At 39.2% G+C, this 18,774-nt stretch overlaps 1 protein-coding gene across 1 annotated transcript; it reads right to left on the bottom strand.

Moving 5' to 3' along the window:
- Positions 1–122: 122 nt before the first annotated feature.
- lrrcc1 (leucine rich repeat and coiled-coil centrosomal protein 1) lies at positions 123–13,583 on the bottom strand. The gene is made up of 19 exons (XM_070919329.1): positions 13,531–13,583; positions 12,177–12,382; positions 11,945–12,010; positions 11,693–11,860; positions 10,322–10,488; positions 9,116–9,331; positions 8,532–8,722; positions 7,556–7,730; positions 6,373–6,521; positions 5,052–5,256; positions 4,702–4,841; positions 4,187–4,388; positions 3,398–3,583; positions 2,974–3,148; positions 2,271–2,434; positions 1,845–2,053; positions 1,477–1,614; positions 804–939; positions 123–330 (listed from the first exon to the last, which is right to left on the bottom strand). Exons 1-19 carry the CDS (start codon positions 13,572–13,574, stop codon positions 220–222), a joined length of 3,048 nt encoding a protein of 1,015 aa, XP_070775430.1. The 5' UTR covers positions 13,575–13,583; the 3' UTR covers positions 123–219.
- Positions 13,584–18,774: the final 5,191 nt, after the last annotated feature.

The raw sequence follows: 18,774 nt of genomic DNA, 5'->3' as shown, positions 1-18,774 counted from the left end.
TGTTGAAACAATTTTTTAAAAAAAGACAAAAATATGCACAAGAAAGAATTTATTAAATATATCATGATATACTAAAAAACAAAAACTTAACATACAAAAATAGAAAAAAATTACCATCAAAATTAAAATAAATAAATTGCTTTATTTAAAAAAATACAACTATTCTCTTGTGTTTAAATCCACACATTGCCATAGCTGCAAATAAGTCATATTTATGTGTTAAAAGTCTTTTAGTACACTTGTGAGACGCTTCATTTTCTCTTCCATGATTCTCTTGTTAGTTTCCGTCTCCCCCAGGAGCTGACGCATCTCCTCCTCCACTTCAAATACCTGAGGAAGACAAACGCACATGCACAAAGTCGTTCCTTGTATTGCTCATTTTCAAAATGTATTGGTCTATTTTTCTTTTTCTCATATTCACAAAGGACTGCTGGAACACGATGATCTGCTGTGTCCAAGACATTTTCAGTGACAAAATCTTTCTCATTATGTATAATGAATTATAAATCCGACAGTAAACTAAGCAACAGAGGCCTGTAACCATTGGTAACCACTTTCAAAACGTCTTCTTTTGAACACGGTGAAGAACGTAAAACATTAGAAAATCCTACTTACGTACGATATCAAATATTAAGACTATTTTACTATATTTACTACACAGACTTATCCATATTAGATTGAGGGTTAGACTTGGCTTTTGTTCATATGTGTAACATATAAACACACTGGCACAAAGCACCTGTTCTGCCTTCCAACTTGGAGGAAAACCGAGCATTTTTCTGGAAAAAGTGTCTGTATTTTACCTTCTGATTGGCTTGTTCAATCTGTTTCTGCTTTTCATTCGCCAGTCGAAGCAGCTCAGCTTGATGGGTAGCCTGGCCAGACTCTAGCTGTCGACGAAATGCATCATCCATACAGCGTAACTTCTCTACTGCAGCTCTGCCGGACAGACAACAACAAATAAAACATGTTACATAGGTTAAGGCACCTGGAGGATGACATTTTTTAGGGTGGACGACTCTAAAGGATGAGTCTTCAGAGCTCTATAGCTTTTGGGTTTGTGAGAGAGAGAGGGAAGAGGCATGTATTTAACAAATATCCCAAAACATTTCAGAGTGAGACATACTGTATTTGGTCTTCCTTTTAAGCTTTGGATGAGAGCATTTTATTTTTATTCTTGACCTAGGAGATAACTTCCCTCTCCTCCAGGATTAAGGAAAGCTGCAGAGCGGTCCTAGCCTGTTCCCAGCAGGGGGACAATGACAGGACAAACATGAGTGCATATTCTGGTAGATCTCAAAGCTACAATACTACTCAAATTTGATAACTTCCCTACAAGTTTGCATCAAATTAGTTTTTTGGTTGTGTAAGCATGATCCTTGATTTTTCCAATTCATAGGAGGGATTCTGAGATGCTTGATAACTATTGTACACAGAACAGCAGCATTTTTGCTCTTATTTGATATTGTGTCATACTTGTGTGCTTCTGTTGCTTTATCTCTTTCTTCCAGCAGCAAATGTTCCTTGGAATCAAAGTTGTCCTTCATGCGCTTCACCTGGCTCTCCAGCTGTGTAAGCAGGTCTGCCTTCTCCTGCCACTTCTTGCTGGAATCACTAATAGAAAGAATAAATAGAGAGAAAGAGAAAAAAACTGAACATAATGATGGTGAAGAAACTGAATAATGAGGGTCTGGGTTGAGTTTGGGCGTACTATAAACAGTGCAACAACATTAGTTATTCCTATTAACTAATACTTCTAAATTACTTTTATAAATTACAATGATACATTGATTATAATGCAGAATTTTTCTGGTACTTCTATGCGTTTGTGATGGGATGCTTGCCTGTAAACTCTTTTGACCTCCTCAAGCTCTGCCTCCTTGTCCTCCAGCTGCTGTTTCAGCTCCTCCTTGCGCAGGCTCAGATGCTCCAGCCGCTCCCTCTGCTCAGCCTGCCGAGCTGCTTCCTCCTCCAGCTGCTGCTGGAGCCTCTTCTGGGCCTGCACCGCTTCCTCGCGCACCCTACGTATCTGATCATCACGCTCCTGCGAGACCTTAGACAGCAGGAAGGCAGAGGAGAAGGAGAAACTGCTTAAGCGTGTCTCAAGATAAAAGCAGGATAAGGATAGATGGATTCATATATGCAAATATACACCAACTCACATACAACTCTCATGGTAAAATACACAAATATGAACACTGAAGTCATGGTTTGTAGTGTTGTTTTGCTTTTAGAACACACTGATTTCAATAATCAAAGTGTTCCACTACCTCTTTGAGCTTGCGGATGGTCTCTGTCTGGTCATCAATGATTTTGGCTTTGATTTTTAGGGTGTCAATGTCCCTCTCGTTCTGTTTCTTCTGAGTCTCCAGCTCAGCGCCCAGCACCTCTATCCTGGCCTCCAGGCGTCCACGATCCTGAGCCAAGGACGCTCCTAGTAAATAGAAACACATCAAATCCATCAAAAATCCATCATCTTAATGTTAAAGTTTATTACTTTAACATCTATTATTACTTTGTCAGTGTTTATTATTTCATTCCTTCTTCATTTAACTTATCTCGGTACCTTTAAAATGTTGTTTCTGTGCATTTTAATTCCTTACACAAACGTTTTTAAAATGTTCTTTTTGAAAAGGTCCACTATTGTATGTACAATTAACTTGCTTAACCTTGCCTCAAGTGTGTAAGAGTGTGTTTCTCCCAAATAACCACTAGATGGCAGGCTGTTCTTGATACAGATGAACTCAACTGTCAGCACAAACAGTATTAAGCCAAACAGCTAATGTCTCCTTCATACTGACTCTAAAGTAGAATCAAAATGTTAAGAGTGATCTCTTTGCTCATGGCCAATATGGAGCCATCTCAGGCCAATGCATCCTAGAGTAAGATGGACTCAAGGGAAGACCTGAACTAGTGTTTGTTTATATAAACAACTATGTGTGTCATGCACTATAAGGCTTATTCAAAGTGGACCTTGCTGAGCGAGCTCCTGGCCCCAGATCCTCCTCTCTGCTCTGAGGCCGTCTATCACCGACTCCTGGGCCGTGAGCTGAGACAACAGTCGGGCCTTGTCTTTCTTGAGCAACTCGAGCTGCAGGCCGAGCCGCCGATCCTGCTCTACCTCTGCTTCCAAGGAATGCAGACGGCTCTGGCAGAGGGACAGACAGAGAGACGGTACTAATGATCAGCGGCCATCTGTCACCACTGACAGATGGAAAGGCAGCAGGATCATTCAGCATTCATGACATCTCAAAGTAGATTGGCTCCTACAGGCTCAGGCCAACAATTTTTTGAAAAGGCCACACCTGATCAGATAATTTATTCTTGATTTCTGAAGTGCTTAAGTGCTGAAGAAAAACATTCAGTCAGATATCCCTCTTTTACTTTGGTGTCGTACCTTCAGATCAGTGACAGCGCCTCTCTTGGCTTTGATGAGTTCAGAGATGCGGCTCTTCTGTTCTTTGACCATGGACGTGAGCTCCTGCACCAGAGAGCCCAACTTCTTCTCCCTCTGCTGGGACTGGGCGAGGGTTGCCTTGAGCCTCGACAGCTCCGCAGTCATCTGATCACAAGCCTCCTTTACCTACAGAAGCAGAGCGAGGATGTGGAACTGAATGTGAATAAGACATCTAGGAGCCGAACAGAGTGAAGGACTTTTGGTCCAAGAACAATTTTATCAATGAATGACACATTCAAGGTCTAACAGAAAAGTTTTAAGAGTTGCAGATTTTTTAAAGATTTCCATGAGTGAGAGTTTTGCTGGCAATCTGTATCTTTTTTCAGACTTTTCCACCGGTCAAAGGTTGGAGACTTAAAGTAGAAAATTGTGCAAGTGGTAGCAATCAAGAGTAGATTACATTTTGTGCAGAGGCTGAAATGAAATCTGTAACCATAACGAGAAAGTACAGATTGATTCAAATCCAATCCTTTTGTATAGCTTTCTTCCTGTGGCAATCACTTCGCTACGAGTCCAAAGTGATGATCCTAATTCAATCTCAGCTTTCACCATCAGGCTGAAAAATCCACTATCTAGATTGGGTTCAATTCCAGTTCAATCATTTCACTTTTTACTGGAGACAGTAATCATTTATCAGCTGGACTGTACAGAGAGCGTAGAGTAAACTTCAGGACAACACTTCAGTGATTACAGGCCATCTGTATGGCAGGTGTCCATCTTTTAGCAGACCTCAGAGAAGCGAGCAGCCTCGATGGTTAGTGCCATGCGGAACTCGTCCTCCAGGGCAGCGTACTGTTTCCTGCCCTCTGCCAGTTTCTCCTGCAGCTCCACCTCCCTGTGTGCGTGTTTCTGTTCCACTGATGCGACTTCTTTTGCCACCGCCTCATGGAAATCTGCTCCACCAGGCTGCAGCCGCATATCCATCTGTTTCCTGTGATACAATGCAAACAAGGATGGTACATTGACCTGTTTAAAAGGCTACTGGGGCCTTAACACAACCAGGAGAGCCTACACTTTGTGGGTCATGACGTGAAATTCTAACTGTATATTTAAAAATACATTTTAAAAAGATTCAAAATAAATACAGTAAGTTGAGGGCTCAATAAATACTATTCTACTTTTCGTAGAAAATGTTGCATCTGTGTTGGAGCCTTATAGGAACAAGGTTGATGGAGAAAATGCATTTTCAAGGCCTATACAAAGGGGGTAAAGTTGATATTAAGTAAGACTTTTTCCAGGTGTACCTGTGTTCTTGTTCCCTGGACGCCAACAGTTCATGCAGCTGCTGCAGTTTGTCTTTATGCTGATGTACCGAGACTCTCTGGATGTCCAACTCTCTCTTCAGAGCTGCTGCCTTGTTCTCCAGCTCCTGGTGCCACTTCATCTGAGGAAGGTCAGCACATGTTTCATACCAGCCTGTCACATACTGTCAGAGCCGAAGGACCTGTCTGCATGTATTCACTCTGCAGCTAAACTGCTACAGCATGATTTTATATTTGTATGACTTTAAATTAACTTGCTCTGATTTATTACTCCCTTATTTATCGAAATGGTGATACAAGTGTTCTCGGGTATACTAAACCGGCTATTGTACCTCCTCAGCCTGCTGGCGAGCCCTGAGTGTCTCTCCATGGGAGATGCTTTCCTCCAGTCTGCGCAGTGCAGTCTTGTGTTGTTCTTCACTGCTGCCGGCCTGCTCCAGCTGCTGGGTTAGTGACTGACACCTCCCCTCCAGCTCCTCAACACGAGTCTGCAGTTCAGAGCGCCCCGATCGCTCCTTTAGCAGCATTTCTTTCAGTCTGGACGGGGGAGAAAGCATGATAAGCGTGTGCAAAAGCAGCATTAGTAATACCCCAAATGTCTATTTTTACTGTGTATGGAAACTGGTATAAGCAACCGCTACCAATTATGTGATAACCTTGATCGTCCTCTGTGCTTTATCTCCCACTGTTAAAAATGTGATAGCCTGTGAAATTGAAGAAATCTGACATTATAGCCAAAATCTTATCTCAAGGGGGAGAAAATGGAAATGCAGGGAAAATGGAAATAGGAAAAAAACATTATACAGAAGGGCAGTGTGGTGAAAAGAAAAAACAATTGAAAAAAACAAGCTTGGAGAATTCAGGACACACACTACAACTACGAAACTGTACAACCACCTACATGTAGTCCCCTCTTTAAACTTCGATTTAAACCATGATGAGTAATTTCTCTGTAATCTGTCTCCTGATGAGAGAGGGAGACAACAGTAGCAGCCGTGTTCAGCGTCATTAGAAAGTGACAGTTAAGACTGATTCACGTAATACTGCTGACATATGCTTGTCACCAGGCTTCTAATTACACCCATAATGCAGATTTATCTAAGCAGGGTGTGAAGCAAGCATGAACAGTGCAGAAAATAGTTACACCTGGCCCTATCTGTGCAGTGCAGAAGGAAGGATGCTTACAGCCAAACGGTCTTACGTGTGGGTCGGGACAGATAGGAATATTTAATTCTAGATAATTATAGCCTCTGGAATTTAAATATAAGGTATATAAGCAGGATGGCTGCGTAGGCTAGTGATCTTTCTACTAAATAGCTTTAATATCACAGATAACTGCAGGCAGACTTTAAGGTTTTGGGGTAATGGAGCCTCAATGTGTGCTTGAGGACAATGATAGTGAGGAGTTTTAATGGTGGGATGGATACTCATTGTTCAAGAATGAGACAGGCAGCAGGCCCTGGTCTCAGGAGAGCCAATAGAAAAGATGAAGAGGGTAGAAATGGATGAGAATCCATTATGCAGTTGACAACTAAAATCCAGAGACAAGTTCAATTATCCCTGTTCAACATGATATCTGCATCGATTCATGTGGAAGTTTGAGTGCTAACTGCATTCATGTGCATCTGTGTGTACAACCAGTTTTCCTCTTGCCTGTCAGTGGTGTGCAGGGCCATGCTCTGAAGGTCCTTTTCCTCGCTGACTTTTGTCTGCAGGCACTTTAGATCCTCTGTTAGTTTCCTCACAGCCTGCTCAGCCTTCCAACGCCTCTCCCTTTCCTGGTCACGCTCTTCCACAATAGTCTGAGAGCACATACACAACACAAATACTAAGGGATGAACAATTAAACAACACTGAAGGTTTCAAAAGTGTTTTGAAGTATGAAAGTCTGTTTACAGGTCTTGAGGAGAACTACTGCATGTGTGAAAAAAGTTGTATAAAGACTTTTGTGGCCCCAGAGGGAGCTGTGTGAAATCTGATAAAACAGTGTCGGTTGAGTTTGAAGACTACAAGTCTGAAAATGAAAAAACTCTGGGGTTGTGGGGTTAGAAAGACGTGAGCTTACCAGACCTCTGTAGCCCGCTCCTCATCTCTGCTTGAGGCTAAATTAGCTGCACGCAAATCTCCATATGAACTGTTAGCACTCGAGTTGCACTGTGTTGCACTGTGGGTAATGTAGGCGCCAAGTTTTGACAAAAAGATGATATCTCTGGTTCCAGTTAAAAATATAAAAAATACAGTTAAATTACATTTTTGAGCATGGCTGGGATACTAAGCCGGTGAAGGTTGTGGTTAAATATAACAAGAAAAATGGTGGTGCTTGCTTGCGCTCGCTAGTGTAACACAATGATTAACTTCAAACACAATGTTATTTTATATTATGTATGTATGTTTTTGAGTGTTCCTAAACCATTTCTTCAATTTCATTTATTTTTGGATTTATTTTTTACTTTAATAACCAAAGAGATGGTGGACTCCTGACTGTAAACATGTTTTATGATTACATTTCAAATAATGTATCATGGAAGCACCGGGCCATAGTTAGAGTCCGTTATTTTAGGTTGTTGACCTCAAAAAGTCGAATGAAAAATGTTGTTATTCTTATTTTGTTATTTTTTACAAATGGTGGTGCTGTATGTGCATGTTTTTGTGTAATAGTGTTGTGTAAATTAAAAAGAAATACAAACAAAAGTATGCTTTCACAGAGATATGGGTACAAATCCTCAGAGGACGTCAACTCCCCTCTTGTACGGGGACAAAACCTTTTTCATATTACATTCATTCATTAAAAATAGAAACTGCCATTCAGTCTGCAGGTGACTTATCCATGTTGTACCCTGTAGGTTTCCTCCTCCTCAGTGGATTTGGTTTTCACGTCGCTTGAGGCCTTAGCAGCTCTCAAAGGTGCCCTCCTTGTTGGCCCTGCTGCGTCTATGCAACCTGCGCCGCCAGCCTTCCTCCTGGGCCCCACAGCAGACTTTGAACTCCTCTGTTTATGATTCTCCTGATCGCTACACATAAAACAAATCACAAGTATTGAACCAGCTGTGAAATTGATTATAAACAGCCCTCAAGCTAATGTCTGACTCAATAAAGATCAAAGCAGATGACTTGCTCACTTTTAAAGGTAGGCAAAGTTTGAACAACTTTGAATTGAATTTGGAGGTAATATTTTAAAATCACCTTGCTTTTGATGAGGAAAGTTGGGAGCTTACTTAAGTTAAATTACTGAATCCTAAGCACATGTCATCAGTGGCTGATGAAATAAGATGAGGGGGTAGACCATAGAAGCACAGTCGTTAATCATGGGAGTGAGATGACAGTTGTAATTTCTAACAGAGAGGAGGAAAGTTCACCACATCGCTCAGAGGAGAAAATGTACCACCCCGTTTCAGCTGAGAGGTAAAAGGACTTCCTCTATAATCAAGAGACCTGACGATATTAGCTGTATAGATATTATATATATATAGATATATATACACACATACATATTTATACACACACACACACACACATATATATATATATATATATATATATATATATTATACTGAACAAAATTAATATCCAATATCCATTGCTGCATATTGTGTTTGATCATTATGAACACAGACTTTGGTATACTCCCTGTTTGTTTTGTGTCCAATAGCGCTTAAAATGTCTGGAATTTGGGGCTTTGTGGGGGTGGCAGTTAGCTACTATAACAAAATCAGGAAGTATACATGTAAACATGATGGCCAAACAACTTATTTTCACTACAGAGGAGATAACCTGACAGATGAAATATCTTAGATATGCAGGTACAGAATCACCTGTCTGATCTCCTGCCCTTGGGGGTCGTCCTCGATGTGACGCTGTTAAGATGTTTGGGGATCCTGGTGCGCCTCCTGTTTTCCTTCCCGCTGTCACACTCACTCTCTGACGTGCGGTCTGTGTCCCTCTTGGCTTTCCGTACCGTCACCACAGAATGAACATAGCTACTGGATTTGTCTCCTGCAGGGGCCTAAATAAACATTGCAGAAATACAGATAATATGTGAGGGGATAAAACTAGAAATTCAACAGTCTACATGTTTGGATAAATACAAAGTAAATGAATTAAATGTAGGGTATATTTGATATTTAGTCTACAGACAAATTAAGCAGTCCAAATAGGCATCTTTAGGGAGGAATGTTCTCTTAAATTTGAAAATGGTAAAACACTCCTATTTCTAATACTTTATGTGATTAATAACCTATTTTTTTAAAGAGGACCCTTAGCCAAGCAGGCTAAATACTATATTTAAATACAACCCATATATATATTCATCTCTTTATCTACTCTCACCTGCTATACACCTCACACACATACTTCTTAATAAACGAGTTAATGGCTGTCAGCAGTGTTAAATGAGCACCTGCTGGATGAGCTGGGACACCTGGTGCTCCAGTTTCCTGATGCGTTGTTCATTAACGGGGTCTGCCGGATCAGCCGCGGCAGAGCGAACCGGTTGGAAGCTCTGGCGATCCGGTTGTGAGTCTGGATCTGCGATTGCTTCAGAGGGAATCCGCCGACGAAACTGGGTCAGCACCTCATCGATGCGCGGTGTGGTGAGAGGGACATCCCCTCTGACCTGCAATGGAAACTTTAATATGCTTTTTCCATTTCACTAAGAACACTCTCTTATGTCAGGGTTGTCACTGTGGTTGTATTACACTGCAGCTGGTCTTGCTAATGAGAAAAACAGATGGATATTGCCATCTGGTGCAATTAATGTGTGAAGCGACTTATTGGTAAAGAAATGTGATTCTCAAACTTTCACTATCCTGGTGTAAATAAAAAGAAAATTACAAAATATTCCAGCAATTCAGTGGCCACTGGGAATCTGCTATTTACAACAACTACTTGGGCTACAGGGTGACACAGTGGATCAATGAACGACACTGTCACCTCACAGAAACATGGTCCTAGATGGAAGTAAGTCTTCCAACCACGTTCAGTAACTTGACAAAATTGCATTTTTGTATTATGCACTCTAAACTTAAATGCTGCCTTCATATCAGGTATTCAAAAACCACATTCTCACTGTTTCAAAGTGAAGCTTCTCTCTCTCTTGTCCTATTTTATTGTGATATACATGAAGGTTGTTATAACCTTGTTCATAACTTTGACACCATGATTGTCCATATCCATCTATTGCATGTCTATTATCCTGGGAGAGGGATCCCTCCTCTGTTGCTCTTCCTGAGGTTTCTTCCATTTTTCTCCTGTTAAAAGTTTTTTTGGGGAAGTTTTTCCTCATTCTACACGAAGGTCTAAGGCCAGAGGGTGTCATATGCTGCACAGACTGATAAGCCATTGAGGCAAAATTGTGATTTGTGATATTGGGCTATATAAATAAAATTTACTTGACCTGATTATATTAATTGTGTGTGTTCTTCTGTGACTATGTGTTAACACTGTTGGCTGAATGACATGTTGGCCAGGTGTCTCTTGCAAAAAATCTAATGAGAAGATAATTTATATCAAGATACTTCCTGGTTAAATAAATATTTAATTAAGAAAACTAACTAGAATATAATGGTACAACTATAATGCTACTAATGGTAGTATCACAAATTACCGCTTCATTGTGACTGGTATCCGAGGATAGCAGGAGGTCCACATAGTCCTCCAGACCAGGGATATCACAGGGACTCCCTAGACCTCCATGTGATGGATTTCCCAGCCTGTCCATGCCATCCAGAACAGAGATCTGTGGCAATGACTGCATAACAATCTCCCTGTACCCTGCAGCAAGACACACACACACACACACACACACATTACAAAAAACCTGACCAGACTAGACCTGTGTGACTCTCTGAACACCATTATTCAGTTCTGTCACATCAGTGGTTTATGACCTGGGTAAAACACCAGGCGTTATGGTGGTTATATTGCATAAAATCAAATAATCTATATCTAAATAAATAATCTCTCTTCTGCCTGTGCTATCCTCATATGCACTATTGATGTGGCTCACTTAATGAGAACCGAGCACTCCTAATATAAGTGTACCTACGCATATTGACAGCAAGGGTTGTGAGAATGCTTTAAGTATGCCCTCATGGATTTAAATACGTGCTTTTAACAGCTACTGCTGCTACTGCTGGGAAAAGGAAATAAACACAGTACATACTATCAGTGGCTGTCAATTTAAACAACACTGATTTTCATTGTGCTTTCATTACAGACAATACAGCACAGGTTATGTGTCAGTTACTCTACAAAAATGAACAATTATCCTCTGGATTAGTGAGTGATTCATCAAAAACAACAGAGAGAGATTTTAAAAATCTGCTGCTTATAGCACATACTGATGATGTCTACCTTTCCTATACACTCAGTTGCCAGTTTAACTACTGCAGTCTACCACACACCTGCAATAAATCCTGCCTTCATGGTGATTATAGTGTTCAGACTTTAGAGAGAGTTGATTTGGGAGGCTGTGTATTATACTGAAAAGTGTTTTTAATATTTAGTCTACCCTCATTGATACAAATGTGGAAGACAGAATAGCAAAATATAAAGCCTCCAAAAGGGCCATAAAGTTGAATCAACAAAACAGTTTCAACATAAACTGAACATTATTACCTTCATAAAGTTAAGGTTTTGTGCAGGGCAGATGTGTAGCATTACATTACGTTCTTTTGGCAGACATTTTTGCAACTTATAATAAGTGTGTTCAGAACTAGATGTCTTCAAAAATTGGAAATGCTTCCATCCCAAACAAACAACTAGAAGCACACTCAGTGCTACAGTTATATACTGTAGAGGGATTTTTTTTTTTTAGAAAAGGTGGTGAGTAAGTGCTAACATGGGGGGTCGAGGTGTAGTCTAAAAAGGTGGGTTTCCAGCCTGCAGTGGAAAATAAAACTGGATTTATAATAAACTGGTAACTGAGCGTACACATAAACACACAATTTAACAAAATGACCTTTTCATGTCCTACCTGGTGACCTACACACAGGGTTGTCTCTGCCATCCTGGCTTAAAGTGACCTCTCTTAAACCTTGCAGTCCAAGCAGGCACTGCAGGAGGTGATCGATGCCGTCCAGGTGGTTGCTATGGAGACTGAGGTGCTTCAGCTTGTATTCCAGGCCATGAAGATACAACAAGCCTAATTAGGGCATCAAGATCACTTGTTAGTGTTCTCATTTGAGTGTAGAAAAAGAAATGTCTGTTCAGTCGGTATTCAACTCACCAGTGAGGGTGTTTATCTGATTGTAGGACAAATTTAATCTTGTCAGGTTCACGAGGCCATTCAGTCCTGAGGAAAAGGGGGGGGACATTAACAACTGAGCGATTTTACAGCCTATAAAGCAGTGACAGCAAAGTCAGAGTTAACAAAGACTCTGTAATGAAGAATTATTACTTGGAGAACACCCACAAACTTGAAACATTTATTGTGAGTAAAACGGTGACTAAATACTCACCTTCAACCTTGGTGATTAAGTTACAGGATAAATTTAAAGTCCTCAGGGAAGTGAGGGAACTTAGACCCTCAATTTTAGAAATGCAATTGGAGGAAAGGTCTAAGTGCCGCAGGTGCCAAGCTGAGGTCAGGCCCTCGATCCTTGGGATGTGATTGCAGTGCAGATTGAGCGATGTTACAGTGGGACTCAGGGGGAAATCTCGCAAACTAGACAGAAAGCAACAGAGTGGAACAAAAGATTCACCATGGAAGAAAATTTATTGTTTAGTTTATAAAAAGTCAAAAAAATTGTGGAAAAACGCCCATCACATGTTTTGAGAACTCAAGGTGACGTTTTCAAATATCTTGTTTTGTCCGATCAACAATCCAAAACCAAAACACAGAAAAATAGAAACTAGTAAATATTTGGCATTTTTGTTTGATTTAATGACGAAATGATTAAGCGATTATCAAAATTGTTGCAGATTAACTTTCCGTCGATCAACTAATTGTTTCAGATCTAAAAGCTGGTGTTCAACGGCCTAAAGAAGTGTTCCCCTTATGGGATTGTGACCTTTTAACATGAAGCAAGACCTACTTGTGATGCCTCATCACAGGTTACGGTTTTAATGTGGATATAAATTGTGAGCAGTTCACTCAAAGATTCATCTCTCTATCTCAGATTGTTTCATTCTAAGTAATGTTAAAGGCCCCAAGGAGTTGAAAGTATTAGAGTTGAAACAATTAGTCTATCAGCAGAATAATAAGTGGCAAATATTTGGATAATTAATAAAATTAGTTCCAGCTTCTCAGATGTGAGGATTTACTGCTGTTCTTTGTGCCATGTTAAAGTAAACTGAATATTTCTGGGGTTTGGACTGTTAGCCAGTCACAACAAGCAATATTAAAACATAATTTTAGGTTTACTCAAATAGAATTTAGTACAGTTTTTGTTATCACTTTCAACTTTTACTCCACCACAGTTCAGAGGGAAACACTGTACTTTTTTACTCCCTTATGTTTATCTGACAATGCAGAGAAGATTTTACATACACAAACATGTGACGATCTTATAAAATGCAATGAATTGGTATTGATTAAACAACCCAACAATATATAAAACTGTTAAAATTAAATTGCCCTTGACCAGCCACAACATTAAACTGCTACTTACACATTAATGTATCAGTAATACTGATCAAATAGTAGTAATAAGCTAATATTGTAAAATAGCTTTTCCTTGTAATGTAGTATTTTTCATTCAGTACTTTTAATTAGCTAAGTTGGGAATTAATTCAACGTTCAACTCAGGGCACCTTTTTAGTAAACTATCGAACAAAGCCAAAAAAAAAGAAGAAAAGATTAGTTAACGTTACCTTGTAATATTCTTGTCAATAAGACTCAGCTCCTTGTCTCCCATAACGATGACATGCAAGCTAACTTAGCTTAACCGTTTGTACTGTTGACTGTGTTACCGTTACGCATAAAGGCTGCAAGCTTATAAAACAAAGGCATCTACCACTGCTGTCATATTAGGCTAAATGTGCAGAAAACTTGCAAGAAATTAGCCAACACATCCCGAGAGTCTTTAGCTAACGTCAAGTTACTTAGGTTAGCAGCCTAGCAAAAGTTTATTTGCGATCTAGCCCAGGAGGCAAACTCATTCTGGGCCGATTAAAAAGCCAACAGCCAACAAGTGTAGTTTTATATTTTATCACAACTAAAGCAGCATTTGTGAGTTCGTTAAATCATTTGTTGTTGTTTTTAGCCTCTCCTGTGTCGAGTTGAACTAGCCGCTTCTGGCATCGGATTTCCTGTTTACATGACGTTGTTAACGGTAACATCCGGGAAATCTTGACTCCGCCCGCCCGCCCACCCAACCTACTACTACTACTACTACTACTACTACTACTACTACTACTACTACTACTTTAAGTAAACATAGATTATAAAAGTGTATTAAATGTCATATTAGAGGTACATATATGATATATAGTTACTATATCTTAGACAGTGTACTAGCAATACTGTTGCATGTGTACTGAAACAAGATTTATAACTCAACACCCCCAGTTAGTAACGCAGGTTTTCCATCAATAACATGAAGTCTCAAGGTTTTCCTATGCACTTTTGGGACTTTTCATTCACGCGGGCTTCAAAGTTGAGCTTCAAAGTTCATTCTTGTCAACAATGTAAGCTCAATGTCCATTTAGTGGCAGTTTTGGAGCTTTTGGTCTTTATAAGCAGAAGAAGCTACTAAATGGACCTTGAGATGAGATTTTTCAACTACAGTTTACAAGGTTAAGAGTGAACTTTTCAGCTCATTGATGGGGTTATAAGCCAATAACATACAGCATACAGACTAAATTCATGCAAGTCAAAATTTACAAACACTGTTTGTCCATAGGCAAACCATATACATTTCAAGTTTTACAGTATTTATAATTCTTACAGATTTGTTTATCTCACCAGCCCCATAATGTTAATCACTCACACATCATTCAGTGTGTATGTGTGTATGCATCCATCACTCCCTGTGTTTAACTGACATTGTTTCTTTTTGTTTATTTCCTTCTCTTGAAGCTCAGTCAAAAGAGGGACATCTAATTAAAACTAAAGCACATATTGGTTAGCTTCCAGTTTTTCACATCTTCATGCTTGATTCTTTTTAAGTACCAGCTGCTTCCCTCAGAATTTGTACTCGGTCCTTGCAGCAATCTTGCAGACACAAACAAACATGTTGCATGACAAATACAACATGTTAGGCCTGCCAAAACAAACAACCTTTGGTGTGTAAAATTTTGGTTTGTTACAAAGCAACCATAGAATTATTGCCTTCAAATTGCTCCTCCTTTTGCCATTTGTATGTCTAATTTAACAAATAGTTTCACAAACAAATATAATATAATATAATATAATATAATATAATCTCCCTGTGGATGCATGGAAATGATATACTGTGTGTCTCTATAGGATGCCTCAGACAGACTCCAGAATCTTTAAAGGTAATATACAGTATGTTTAATACAAACCAATGTTAATATGCATCTCCATACCTGAATTCAAGATTTATTTCCAAAAATAGTGCTAATGCAGAATTAATATTGGTATTTGGCCTCTCCTACAAAGTTATTAAAACCTTTTGCATGTGGACATGAACGGTATATATCTCACACCTCACAAATATTTTTAAATTGTCATGCACATGAGCAAATATGTGACAAATTGCATCCAGTAATAGTGTGTGAATGGAAAAAACAGAATTTGGGGTATAATTAGAGTCAAAGTTTAATATAAGAACTTAAGCCATGGAGTTACAAGAACATAAAGCTGATGAATGAAGACTTTGCAATTTCTTCATTATTAAGAGCATAATATTCAATATAAATGGGTCCTTTTATGTTTGCTTTCCCTAAGATATAACTCATATAACTTCCTACATTAGCTCTGTCTTAGATTTATAGGCCTGTGAAACAATGCTGTGAGTTGTGCATCCTCGATCAACTATAGCTAATCACAGATGTATTATAAAGATCCTGACCCCTATTATACTCATAATTCCTCTAGCAGCTACAGGCTGGTGATTGATTTAGTTCATCACACAATGAACATTGTCCATATTAGAGGAGCTGCATGACTGATCATTGTACTCACTGGCTGCTAGCCAGCTATGATAGAACCAATTATACCTGCAACCCAGCCAGTGGCCCCCCTTAACCTGTGAAAATGATGATCTGGTGCTAATGAAGTGAGTGAATTAGAAATTCCATCTGCCTCACCACCACTTATCTCTGATAGGCTGTAGTTTTCAAGGGCAGTGTGCTAAAAAAAAAAATTAGATGAATATTCTCATAGCCAATTAGAGAACAAGACTAATGTGTAGGGATGCTATAATTAAACTTGAGAATTTGTACATTTAGCATCATTCTATGCCTTTATTTTCACCTTACTACTCCCATTTGTTTTGAAAATGGTTTGAGGGTGGAGGGAAAAGTTAGACAGAAGTATAACTTTAGTTTGAATCAGGCGATAGATTAGTTGCAATGTGATGTTGCACTTGCAGTAGGCATAGCAGTGCTTTGAGGTAAATGCTAACATGCTAAAAATGGCAATGCTAACATACTGATGTTGAGAAGGAAAGTACAGCTGAGGCTGATGTCATCATTTCTGCAGACATTTGGTCATAAAACAAAGTATCATAACTTTTAACCTGATGATGTAACTAGATAAAAAGAAGGCATCACCAAAGTTATTACAATTCAGCCTGAGGGACACGGATGTCTGCAGTGGTGGAGAGAGTATTCAGATCCAATACTAATTGGAGTACTAATACCACACTGTAAAAATACTCTTACAAGTAAAAGTCCTGCATTGAAAATGTTACTCAAGTATGTAAGTATAATCAGGAAAAATAGTCAATGCAGAAAAACGTCCCCTGTGACTGTTATTATATATTAACATATATCATTAGAATATTATTACTCATGCATTAATGTATGTAGTAGGTTGCAACTAATGAATATTTTATGGATTCATCTGGTGATCTTTTCAGTTATCAATAAATTGTTTGGTTTGTAAAAAAATGTAATGGCAATCCATCCAATAGTTTGAGACATTTCAGTCCAAACCATAAATGTCAACCTTGTGGTGGCGCTAGAGGAAACGTCAGAGAATCACAAAAGTCAGCAGGATTCATCCTCTGGGGAACATGAATGTCTGAAAAAAAAAAAAACTCATGACAATCCATCCAATAGTTGATATTTCAGTCCGGACCAAGGTGATGGACTGATCGACAGACTGACAGACTGACAGGCTGATGTTGCCATCCCTAGTGGGATGATGCCAGCATGGATGAAAATGGTTTGAGGCTGGAGGAAAAAGTTAACTTTAAGTTTAGTCAGGTAGTAACTTTCCAGTGCTACTTCCAAATGTCAGACAAGGTTAATAAAAAAAAAATTTCTTGCAAAAATTGTTGAAGTTGTTCTGCAAGCCTTAAGTGAAAATAAAGTTTTTGTACAGAGCTGAAGACCCCCACAGAAACAAGAAAATGGAAAGCACTCAGGCAGGCATTTTATTTTTTTGGGAGGAACGGGTTTATTTCAAAAAACTGTTATCATCCATAGCTGTACAACAGAAGCAATGAATACAAATGATCCATAATAGCCACATTTTTAACATGCTGATTGTAAAAAAGTCATCTTTTGTTTACCATAAACAGAATGTAAACAGAATTCAAAATGCATCTTATCATGTGTAACAAATGAAGAACATGAGATGCATACAATAGTGTGTGAAGACATTGTGAATATATTACATACTGTACATTTCAACAAAATGTACCGATAAAGCAAATCACATAATTATCAAGTGTCAACGAAAATGTGTTCCTCTTACATTCATATTTAGCTCTCTGCCAGCGTCGTGGCTCGTCACAGTTTTCAATGCACAGAAACAGAACAAACATACATTTGCGGTACAACAAAAAGGAGGGCATTTCATGGTTCATCTGATCGATCACGTAAACTGTATTTTTATGCACAATACAGACCATAATATATTAAGCACACAATATATTGTCCTTATTTTGTCAGAGGCAATCAGTTTGAAGGGAGATTATTGATTGCTCTCTGCAGTTGATCTTGCAGTAGTCAGGAGAATATTCATAATCAGCATTTTGATGAAGCACACATCAGGAGTGTCGTGTTCTAATGAGGCAAAAAAGCTACACACAAGTTTGAAAAACTCTCCCTCTGCTGTCAGTCACTCCCGTCGATGCTTTCCTTTCATTTGAAATACACCTTCTTGATCAAGAAGGTATTGCTGGTATCTGTTCTCCATACTGTAGGCTTCCCTTTCCCCCAACTTGAAAATGGATGAAAAAAAACAGAGGCTGCAGTGAAAATTCATTATTATTGCCACACTGTCTTTCTCAGTAAACCTATGTAGAAAAGGTGGCTACATTTTTAGGTGCTTTATCTGCAAGGTTTTCCTATGAGGTGGGTGGAAAAACAGAGGAGGCGTGGGGGCTGTGACTAACGCTACAATAAACCAATGCTCCCGATATTACCTGCAACCACTGAGATATCCACCTGAGGACAAACAGTTCATTATGCCATCATCTTAACGATCTATCATGTTCAGAGCGGCTGAAAAAGATTTCTGTTATCGGGCACTTGAGGACAGCAGGGAGGAAATGTCAGCCAAGAGGCAAATTAAATCTCTTAGCTATTTGTTCATACAAAAAAATCAGGGGATTTAAATGTCGTCTGATGGAAAGCGCAGATGAGACGGAGTCCTATCTCTGCGGCTGTTCAGACAGTCATCAGTGATAACTGCAGAGACGCAGGCTTTCCTTACGCTCCCAGACGGAGAGAATGACAGGCCATTTAGAAGAGTAGTTTTCTCACTCGGCTTAAAAAGTGGAAAAATAAGCCTCAGATCTATTGAGTCGCTGTTGCTGCTGACTGTAAGTTGTTGGGCACTGAAAATGGGTACTGTGCATATATTGTACACAAATTTCTATTCTCAAAATGAGATGCCAGACAGTATATTGTATATATATTGTAAAATGGTTGGTTTGTTCAAAAGAATTTCAAGCAGAGATTAAATACTGAACTTAC

Source organism: Enoplosus armatus, chromosome 14 (assembly GCF_043641665.1).
Source record: "Enoplosus armatus isolate fEnoArm2 chromosome 14, fEnoArm2.hap1, whole genome shotgun sequence".
In the NCBI taxonomy this organism is placed as follows: Eukaryota; Metazoa; Chordata; class Actinopteri; order Centrarchiformes; family Enoplosidae; genus Enoplosus; species Enoplosus armatus.
Note: the sequence above shows the minus strand (reverse complement) of the source record. Positions and strands in the feature narration are given on the sequence as shown.

Coding starts and splice junctions, on each gene's coding strand:
- lrrcc1 (XM_070919329.1), bottom strand. CDS start 13,574: ATGGGAGACAAGGAGCTGAGTCTTATTGACAAGAATATTACAAG. Junction 12,383..13,530: donor ATTGACAAGAATATTACAAG/GTAACGTTAACT, acceptor CTTTCTGTCTAG/TTTGCGAGATTTCCCCCTGA. Junction 2,054..2,270: donor CCATCCGCAAGCTCAAAGAG/GTAGTGGAACAC, acceptor CTGCTGTCTAAG/GTCTCGCAGGAGCGTGATGA.